The 10,842-nt window shown below is 31.9% G+C and overlaps 1 protein-coding gene across 1 annotated transcript; it reads right to left on the reverse strand.

The window, feature by feature from the left end:
- Window positions 1–8,521: 8,521 nt before the first annotated feature.
- LOC124931896 (uncharacterized mitochondrial protein AtMg00810-like) lies at window positions 8,522–9,664 on the reverse strand. The gene is made up of 3 exons (XM_047472477.1): window positions 9,055–9,664; window positions 8,705–9,001; window positions 8,522–8,616 (listed from the first exon to the last, which is right to left on the reverse strand). Exons 1-3 carry the CDS (start codon window positions 9,662–9,664, stop codon window positions 8,522–8,524), a joined length of 1,002 nt encoding a protein of 333 aa, XP_047328433.1.
- Between the last annotated feature and the right edge of the window lie 1,178 nt (window positions 9,665–10,842).

Here is a 10,842-nt window from a genome sequence, read left to right on the forward strand (position 1 = left end):
TTATGAGTTCTTGTTTCTCCTTCTTCACGCTTTGGATACCACCACTTTGCTTGTTTTTCTCAGTATACAATACTACTCCAATCTTGGATCCACTCGTGTTTTCCAACTTTATAGCCTGATTTATCGTCATCTTGTTAACGGAATGATCATCACTTTGACCTAGATAGCTGGACATGGTATCTAAAATGATTTTGCCAAGAGCACACCTTGTCACCGAATTTTCGCCCTTCCCAAGCAAGCGATAATCAATATGGACACGTTTGCTTGTTCTCTTAGGAGTTTTGGATTTATCCGCTAGAACACTGAAGAGTTTAGCAGCGCGTTTCCCAGTGTTTGGTATATGTACCTGTCAAAATGAAATAAATTCAAAAAAAATGTATGAAAATAAAGTCCCAAATCACTGATTTCATGTAATTAGTTATAAGCATATCCAAAACTTACCAAACCAGAGGTATATGTCTCAGTAAAGCATTGTGCAGAATTTTGCACTGATGTTGCTAATTGAGCAACTCTTTTAATAAGTGCATCATCAGACATAAAATCACAGCTCTCTGAAATCTCAGCTACAGAAATAATAGGCACTTCAGCCTTTTTTCTTGCGAATTCAACAGCTTCTAGCCAATTATCATTGTATAGAAGAGACCCAAAAGTCCAAATTACAAGTGGAGCTTGAGGTTTATTAAGCAGAGAAAGATGAAATGCCAGTATTGCAACCCTATACAATTCAAGTGGATAACACTTCTGTCAGTAGTCTTACAAGGAAGAAAACAAGTGAGAGCAAACAGGAACAAAGTTCAAACACCTATTAGTTAGTGAATCTGTTGTGGAAACCAAGTACTTGCTTGATGTGGTTTATTTGGATCCAATCAATCACTATTTCCATCAAAACGTCAACTAAATATCACCCTTATTTTAATCTACGTAACATTTTAAAATATTACATGCTAAAGATATTTTGATCATTCGATCCAAATAAACCAGTATGGTACATCAAACAAGTTTTTTTGGAAAATCTAATTTTTATTAAACAAATTAAAAAACCCAATTAAACAAGCCCCAGGTTTTCCCCAATTGGCAACTGCTCAAAGGGAATACAAACTCCATACTAATGATATTTAAAGACTGTTCTGAACTTGAAGAAGAGTCCTTGGAACCCATGCAGTTGCTGCCAACGTGACAATTCAACATTGTTTGATGTGAGTTATTTGGGATTATTTTCAAATAACACACTGTCTAATATCAATATGCCATCACATCATTCATTCATTAACCAAAATACCTTCCATCTTTTGAAAAAAAATATTTATACATTACTAAAAAAAACTTATTTGTATTACCTACATCAACTCATCAAGCAAGGCTTTCGTGTTTTTGCTAGGATTTAGGAATGTATTGGACAGAGAACCTTCAAGATAAGGCTAGACAGTACAACTTAAGTAATCACCAGCATAGTGTAACGTGTCGATTTTGTAATGGGAAAATTGGGGATGAGAAGAAGATGAAAGAACTCCAGAACGGGAGATGAGAGGGTTGAGAATTTCCACACAAACAATAACACTTCTTTATTATTTTCATAAAAGATTTACAAGGGTATCATAGGCTATTTATATCTCTGTAGCTGGTAACTGCTACATATTGTTAACTGGGTAGAATTTCTAATAGCTACAAGTTTAGTCTATTATTGCTAGAGACGGAAGACGTCAAGGGCCTGTTTATTAAGCTATTTTGGTATTGCTTCTCAGCTTCATTCTTTATGCCCTTTAGCCTTAATGACACCTTCTTCATATTAATCGGGAGTCTTAACTCTAATCTTCACACATAAATTCCGATACAAGAGAATTATGAGGATTTGGAATGACCAATACAAAGATGACACATTGTTAGGATAATTATTTATTAGATCATTGACATTAGTTAAATAGGATAAACTTTAATTAGTAGACTAGATATATGTGAATTTAAATTTAAATAGAATAGGATTTTCTCATCCCAAATTATGCTTAGTTATCACCTCAATTCCTTAACTTTCCTCAACCTCTATCACATTCATTTCTATAACCACCTGATTGCAAACAATTCTTTTTCCCATGAACAATACAGGGATTAGTTGAGAACAATGGATACTGACCATAAAATGGAGTCAGTCGGTCGATCACATGCAACTAAGTTATCTAGATTGGAGAACAGCCTCTGCAGAAGTAGAGGAGGTTATAAACGATAAGGAAAAGTATGTAAATGTAACTAAAAAAAATATCCAACAGAATTACAACATGAACGGGTCAACATATTCTACACAATTAGTATATATACGCAGTCTTCTGAAACAGAAAATGAAGATTGAAAAACAAACGGTAATAAAAAGATGAAATACACTCAATTTACCATCAAGAATAGGGAATTCATATCGGCCCCCCCATTGATCTGTCGTGCAAGACGTGCAGCCTAAAAATGTGAAACACATCAAATATGTAGCATTCTAACTCATTATAGCACTAAACAAGGGAATAACCAATAGGGAAGATGAAGAATAAGAAACTTACATGAAGTGGTAACAAAGTTTTAAGCAAGTGGAATCTGCAGAGCAAACAAAGAGATGCTTCTGCAGCACCATACGAGAACATGTAGTTCATCTCCATCATTAACCTAGACTAATTAAACAAAGGATCCAAACCTGATGTTTGAGAAAATACAATATAATGTTGTAGCTATAGTGATTTAGATACCCATACTAACCCAAGTGTGACTACAAAAAAAACATATTATTTAGGCATGAATATCTTACAACAAAGAAGTACCTTAGTCAAGCTAGAAATGGAAAACGAAAGTTCATGTATGGCAGTTTCAGTCTCCTTTGAAATGGATAGGCCAATGCGTGCTGCAATTCTCAACCCTCTTAAGATCCTAGCTGAGAAAATTGCAAACTAATGTATTAGACTTCTTAATGACACTAAATATTTGTCTATCCTCCAAAAGCAGCATTTTGCATGATACACAAAAAATGGCATACCACAATCCTCCGTAAATGAAATATGTGCAGGAATTAATGTATGTAGCTGCAACAAAGCATAAATGAATCATCAGCATATTACAAGATTTATGTCGTTCTGGATTTCTTTTTCGAGTTGATGTATAGAAAAAATAATCACCTCCAATGATTTCAAATCCTTAACTCCATCAGCATAATCATAGATCTTCTTAGCAAACGGATCAAAAAATAAGCTGTGTTTTATAATGAACAAAGTCTCCAGTTAGTTATTTAGCAATTAAACAAAATGAAATTATTGGAAAAGGACCTATTAACTGTGAAGTCTCTTCTCATTGCGTCACTCCAGAGAAGAGCATCTTCTTTATTGAGCCCTTGTGGCATTTGAAGAAAATTCAGTTTTTTCCGTTTAGCTTTTCCAGTTTGGAAATTGGATACCTAGTAAGGATCAATTACATAACATTTAAGTTTGATGCCAAAAGACACGCATTAAATTGTAGCACTAACCTCCAAAACAGAGCCTGCGATATGAACCTGACATATGGGAAAATTATTCCCAATAATCCGAGCACTGTCGAACAATCTCACCACCTGAAGCACAATTACATTAATTATACATGTTGTTACATGAGTTGTAACGAATCTAAAGTGACATAATTGTACCTGTTTAAGTTCTGCTGTGGTGATCACATCAAAATCTTTTGGAACCTTCTTCAGTATTAAATCTCTTACACATCCACCCACCAAGTAAGCTTGAAAACCTGCATTATCGAAGTGTGTCAAGAAAAACATTATTTGAAAAGTCTAGAAGAAATCATAATGTTTTTGGAGATTAAGATTAAAAAAAAAAAACTAAAAACCTGCATTCTTAAGAGTCTGTAGAACACTGTATGAGGAATGTGATATACTTGATTGGGTAATCCTGATTACCCTTGAATCCAACGTATACCCTTTTAAAGCATCATTTTTTTCTGAACCCTCATCCAATTTTACTGAATAAAACAATTCAGAAGCAAAAATTATACAGAGAAAAAAAAAGTATTGTTGCTTGAGAGGACAAAAGGAATTCGGCTATGCACCTTGTTTCAGTTCCAAATAGTTGCTAGTTTTAGCTACTGTATGTTTAAATCTCTACACACATTCCAAATAGAAAATGAGTGTGCCTGAACGTAGATTGTAGTGTAAAGAGTCAAGAATCAAAACAAAGAGAAACCTGAAGATCCTGAACAACGACTAGAGCCTTCAAACGGAACAACAGAACTTTTCTAGTCAAGGATAACGCCATTAGAAGAAATAGAGGACTCTGAATCTATAGATTTGGCCGCCAAACCATTAGGTTTATGTGAAGAAGAAGAAGAACGTATTCTACTAAGCTTACTGGAGATCGGTTTATTTGAAAAAGAATAAATTATAGGCGCGCTATCTCCTTCAACTCTTCACCTGCAATTCTTTTAATATTTATTTATATGCAATCAATTAAATAATATTTTAAAGATAAATTATATAATTGAAAATATATATTACAACTATATTTATTTTAATGGTAACTTTTTATTAAAAAGAAAGAACTTAGATTATACGTTGATGCTATCTTATACGTTGATGCTATCTATACCGGTGTCTATATCCACTAAGGCACCGTAATCTATACAAAAGGAAAAAAAAATAATAAATGAAGAGGGTGATATTTCACTTTTGTGTATAAATGTCATTTTATGAGTGGAATACCGTCACTTTCTATATGAGTAGTATTGAAATAACCGTGAAAAAGAACGGTACAAATAAAATAGTTTTTTTAATATTATATAAAATTTTAATTTTATTAAATTATAATAATATAATATATTAAATAACAATCATTTTTAATTGGAGGTACATAAATATCATTTCGATAAATTATTAATGTAGAGAATGGAGGTATAATATGAGAGAAGAGGGTGATATTTCACTTTTGTGTATAAATGTCATTTTATGAGTGGAATACAGACACTGTCCGTATGAGTAGTATCGAAATAACCGTGAAAAAGAACGGTACAAATAAAATAGTTTTTTTAATATTATATAAAATTTTAATTTTATTAAATTATAATAATATAATATATTAAATAATAATAATTTTTAATTTGAGGTACATAAAAATCATTTCGATAAATTATTAATGTAGAGAATGGAGGTATAATATGAGAGAATTTTCAAAATTTGAATCAAATCACACCTATCATTCTCTACACTTTCATGTCAATATATTTCTCACTCTCTATTATTTGGAATATTATTTTATTTATCTATTTTTTTTTTAAAAAAAAATCATTAATTCAAAGAATGGGTACATAATATCAATAAAATCAAAATAACTAAATAAAAATTTAGGTGTTAAATAATATAACATATTTGCAACAATTAAAATTCTAATAATAAAGATCAAATAATCTTGTAATTTCTTGAGAGAGATTTCAAATATCCGTAAGAATGAGTGACGAAGTAAAGCAAATCGAACAAACCAATCAAACGGTGTCAGAAAAATATCTACAAAATATTTTGAGCGATATTGAATTTTGTCCTTGACCGAGAATTAATAAACAACACTGGAAAAAGTTCAAGCAAAGTGATAACTGATCATCTATATATATGATCAAAAAAATGAGAAACCCGTAGAAATATGAGAGGATACGTATAAGAGGGTTTCCGACTAAAAGATCTTATGCGGTTACTCTTTATTGAAAAAATGAAAAAGAACTCCAAATTTGGTAACTTCATCTCATTTGCTACTAAGAGGGGATGAACACGGACTCGAAAAAGTATCACCAACACAATCGGAGGATATGAGCAACAAACGATCCACCGAAGATTTAGAAAATTATTCGGATCACAACAATTTAGGATAAAAAATTCGATTCAGCTAAATAAGATGTCGTTTAAAAAGAACAGCATCAACTCAAATCTGAATGATGAAAAAAAAAACGTAACACAATTCGATGCTAAAAAAAAGTCATCAGATGACCAATCAAAAATATTTTTTCAACTTTTCTAAAAATAATTCCTAAAGAAAATAATTAAAAGAAAATAATACTTTTATCTATTATATTTCATTACCAATACAAAATTATAAACAAATACAATTGATATAGAATTTTATATTTAAATCAAAATAAAAAAAAAAATTATAATATGAGATCATGATAGGTGTTATTCTTAAAAGAATAACAAATTTGAAATATCACTTAAATCGTTTTAGGAATTCAGGATTACAATGTCATTCTAAATTTGAATTTAAAAAATGGAAAAGAAAAATAATAATAATAAATGTAATTTATATTACTCATGAACTTCACACAACTCATATAATTTGATACCTCTAATCATCACTAAAATAATATATTTTATTATTAAATAAGTTATTTAAAATTCACATACCAAACATAATTAAAAAAAAATGTTATTAACAAAAACTGTGAATTGAAGAAATGTTTTGAGGGTAAAATTTTAGTTCATACTACAAATAATTTTATAAATAAATTTTATTATGTTTAATACATTCTTTTTTATTAATCTCATTTCAAACGTTTTAAGTATAAACAAAGTCTTCAAACATTAATAAATTCAAAAATTGAATTAATAAAATAATCTTATTATATTTATTTTATTAAAATATGATTTTCAATAAAATAAATAAAAAGTAAAAATACATGTTTTTTAAGAAATTTTGTACGGAATCAGTGTTGAAAATTTTTCAATCAAATTTTTGCAATAATATATGAGTGAGATAAAAAATTTAAAATTCTGCATACTATTAAATTTTTAATCAATTCGTTAGCTATAAAAAAATTCTTTACATATATGAATATAAGGCCAACTAGGATTCAAATATTTAATATATATCAAAACTAAAACAATAAAAAAAATCTTGCAAATTCATCATTTCTATTAATAATCGAAACTGAAACCATTACGTAATCTCCTTAATCCTATGTTTTTTTATCCTATTTACATGTTCCAATTTTAAAATTTATCATCAACAATATTTATATTATTAGAATCCCCTTATAACTTAACAGTTTAATACATAAATTTTTAGATAAAGACTGAAGTCCAACCATAAAATTATTTATAAAATAGGCACAATAAAATAAGAAATTTTATTCAAAACTAACATAATTTTAAAGATAAATAAAATTCAAATTTATAAAATTAAAAAAGACAATATTCACCTCTTTGTCGTCGTCGTCGTCATCATCATCATCGTCCGCCTTCATCATCCTCTTCGTCGTCAACATCTATGATCTAAACGTGAGAGACTTCAATACTTTGGGACAACCTAGTTGTCGTCTTCCTTCTTTTATTCATCGTTGTTTTCATTATTTTTCAATAACGAAAGAAATGATAACAAATATGATAATGAAACATTCATTTAACCTTTTTTTCATCGGCTCATCGACTTCTTACGCTCATTTCTTTATCAACCAACAATATTACTTCTTACCTAATAAATCTCTTATATCAACAATACCAACATCTTTTACCCTCACTTTTGACAAACAAACAATCTCATCATATCACTAACCTCTTTATCTTAATTTTTTTTATAGACCAATAATCTCATTCATATACTTAGCCACCAATATTTTTTGTTTTCCAATGAATTTCTAATTATTAATCTCGTGTGACCTCATTTCTAGTATTTTGCACTCAACTATCGCATATCGTTACCGCAACTTCTTTACCCTCATTTCGGCAAACCAACCACCAATTCAATCGACCTCTCATCTTGTAACCTCACTTTCACACTTTGTTCAACCAACCATCTTATTCAAACATTTAACCACTAATATTCCTTTTCCTAATTGAAAATTCTCAATACTAATATCGTGACCTCATACACTTTCACACGTCTCTTTATCACTTCGCCAAACCAACCACCAAAAAATCTCAATTGATCTTTCCATCTCGTAATCTCACACTTTCAGACACCTCTTATCCCTCGACAAACCTCACACATCTCATTCACATATATTTTTAATCACCAATCACTCGATCTTTAATCTTGTGACCTCACGATCATTTGTTATCGTCCTCTTATCCCTTGACAAACTACATGATCTCCCAATATTATTAGCCTCTTATCCCTCGACGAATCAACAACAAATCTCAATCACACTTTCACACGCTTCTTATTCATCAGCAAACCAACCACCAAATCTCAATCGACCTCTTATCAAGCATCAAGCATCAAGCTTTAAGCGACCTCTAATCGCGTGACACAACCATCATTCCCAATGTTACCAACCTCTTATCCCTCGACAAACCAATCATCAACCACCAATCTCAATCGACCTCTAATATCGTGACCCAATCACCAATTATAATTGTAAGAATAGATAGAAAGAGAATAATATTGTGTGCATCTTTATTCAATATAGTAAAAGTATTTATACTTGAGTTACATTAGCAATATAAAGAAACTATAATAGAATATAATATATTATAGAATATAATATAATAATATTATTATATTATATATACTAACACCCTCTCTCAAACTCAAGGTGGAAGAGCATTGAACATCTTGAGATTGGAGACTAAATCTTGAAAACATTGAGGAGGATGAGATTTGGTAAAGATGTCAGCAATTTGTGCTTGTGAAGAAAATAGAAATCAATTGTATGGTACCATTAACGACATGATGGCGTGTCAGATGACAATCTATTTCTATATGTTTGGTACGTTTGTGAAATACATCATTATGAGCAATCTGCATTGCACTATTATTATCACAGAAAAGTGGAATAGCAGCGGATGAAGGAACATCCATATCTTGAAGTAACCATTGTAGCCAGAGAAGCTTAGAGGTAGTATCTGCAAGAGCACGATATTCAGATTCTATACTAGAACGAGAAACAACAGTTTGTTTCTTACTTCTCCATGAAATGAGAGATGTGCCAAGAAAGAAACAATAACCAGTAGTGGATCGACGATCAGTTGGATCACCTGCCCAATCAGCATCAGAGTATGCTCGTAACTCTAAAGGAGAAGAGTGAGCAAAATATAGTCCATGAAATAAAGTTCCTCTATACGAAGAACGACAGAGAAATGAGTTGTACGAGGAGATGACATAAATTGACTCACGATATGGACATCATATGCAATATTTGGCCGAGTGACAGTAAGATATATAAGACTACCAACTAGTTGTCGATAAAGTGTTTCATCACTTAGTGGAGTACCATCAGTAGCAGCCAAATGTTCTGTGGAGTCAAAGGGTGTGCTAACAACTTTTGTGTCAGTAATACCAGCCCGAGATATGAGATCAGTTGCGTACTTAGCTTGTGATAAATAGTAACCGGATTTGTCGGAAGCTATTTCAAGTCCCAAGAAATAACTTAATTGTCCAAGATCTTTCATTTCAAATTGTTGATGTAGAAAATTCTTGAGATCACGGATTCTATTTGTGTCATCACCAGTAATTATCATGTCATCAACATAAAGTAAAAGTAAGGTACAACATTGATCTGTTTTGCGCAAAAACAATGCATGATCATAAGAGCTGGATTTGAAACCAAGATTACCAATGGTGTAGCTAAATTTGGCAAACCACTCCCTAGGAGCTTGTTTGAGACCATAAAGAGCTTTGCGAAGTCTACAAACTTTATTTGGAGGATGATCATACCCAGGTGGAGGTTGCATATACACTTCTTATGTTATTTCACCATTAAGAAATGCATTTTTTACATCCATTTGAAATAGTTGCCATCTTTTTGCTAGCAGCTACTGCAATGAGGCTACGAACCGAGGTCAATCGAGCGACAGAAGCAAACGTTTCCTCATAATCAATACCATATTCTTGAGTATATCCCTTAGCAACAAGGCGAGCTTTATATCGTTCAACCGAACCATCTGCTCGTGTCTTAATTTTAAAAACCCATTTACAACCAACGACTGACTTATGTGAAGGTAAATCAACCAAGTCCCAAGTTTTTGTCTTGGTAAGTGCTTGCAATTCTTCTACCATTGCTTGCTGCCATAAAGGGTTAGAGTTGGCCTCGCGAAAAGTACGAGGTTCATAGAGAGAGACAATATCTGAGTACACATGAAAGTTGCGAAGACGAACAAAAGGTTGACTTACACGATTGGTACGAAGAGAAGGTAATGGTGGTAGTGGTGATGGTGATGGTGGTGGTGGTGGTGGAAAACAAAAAGATTCTTGAATGATATGATCAGATGAGGTATGTGCCGGATTTTGAGATGGAGAAGATGTCGATGTAGGAAATGCAGATGGAGTTGAGTCGCATGAGTTGTTAAATGGTCCTACACAAGAAATATCAAGAAACAAAGGTATGGTAGGATCACGAAAAAATTGAGTAGGAGGTTCATGGACTCTAAATTTAGATATAGTTGAAGGCATCTTATGTTCCCAAAATGATACATGACGAGAGATACGAAGACGTTGAGACAATGGATCCCAACACCTGTATCCTTTGTATTCGATTCCATAACCTAAGAAACAACATAATCGAATTCGAGGTTCTAATTTATTGTATTCATGAGGTTGTAATAAAACAAAACAAACACATCCAAAAACTTTAAGAGTTTGATAATTCAGAGCTCGATTAAAAAGACGTTCAAAAGGAGAGATGTTACCTATGGCAGGAGAAGAAATGCAATTGATAGTATAAACAGCTGTGAAAGCTGCTTCTCCCCAAAAGTTATCGGGACAAGAAGACGAGATGAGAAGGGCTCAAACAACATTAAGAATGTGTTTATGTTTTCTCTCTGTCCGACCATTTTGTTGAGAAGTTTCAGGACAAGATCTTTGAATAATTGTGCCCTCTTGTGCTAGAAACTCTATGAATTTTGTTTCTTTG

The sequence above is a fragment of the Impatiens glandulifera genome, chromosome 1 (genome assembly GCF_907164915.1).
Source record: "Impatiens glandulifera chromosome 1, dImpGla2.1, whole genome shotgun sequence".
In the NCBI taxonomy this organism is placed as follows: domain Eukaryota; kingdom Viridiplantae; phylum Streptophyta; class Magnoliopsida; order Ericales; family Balsaminaceae; genus Impatiens; species Impatiens glandulifera.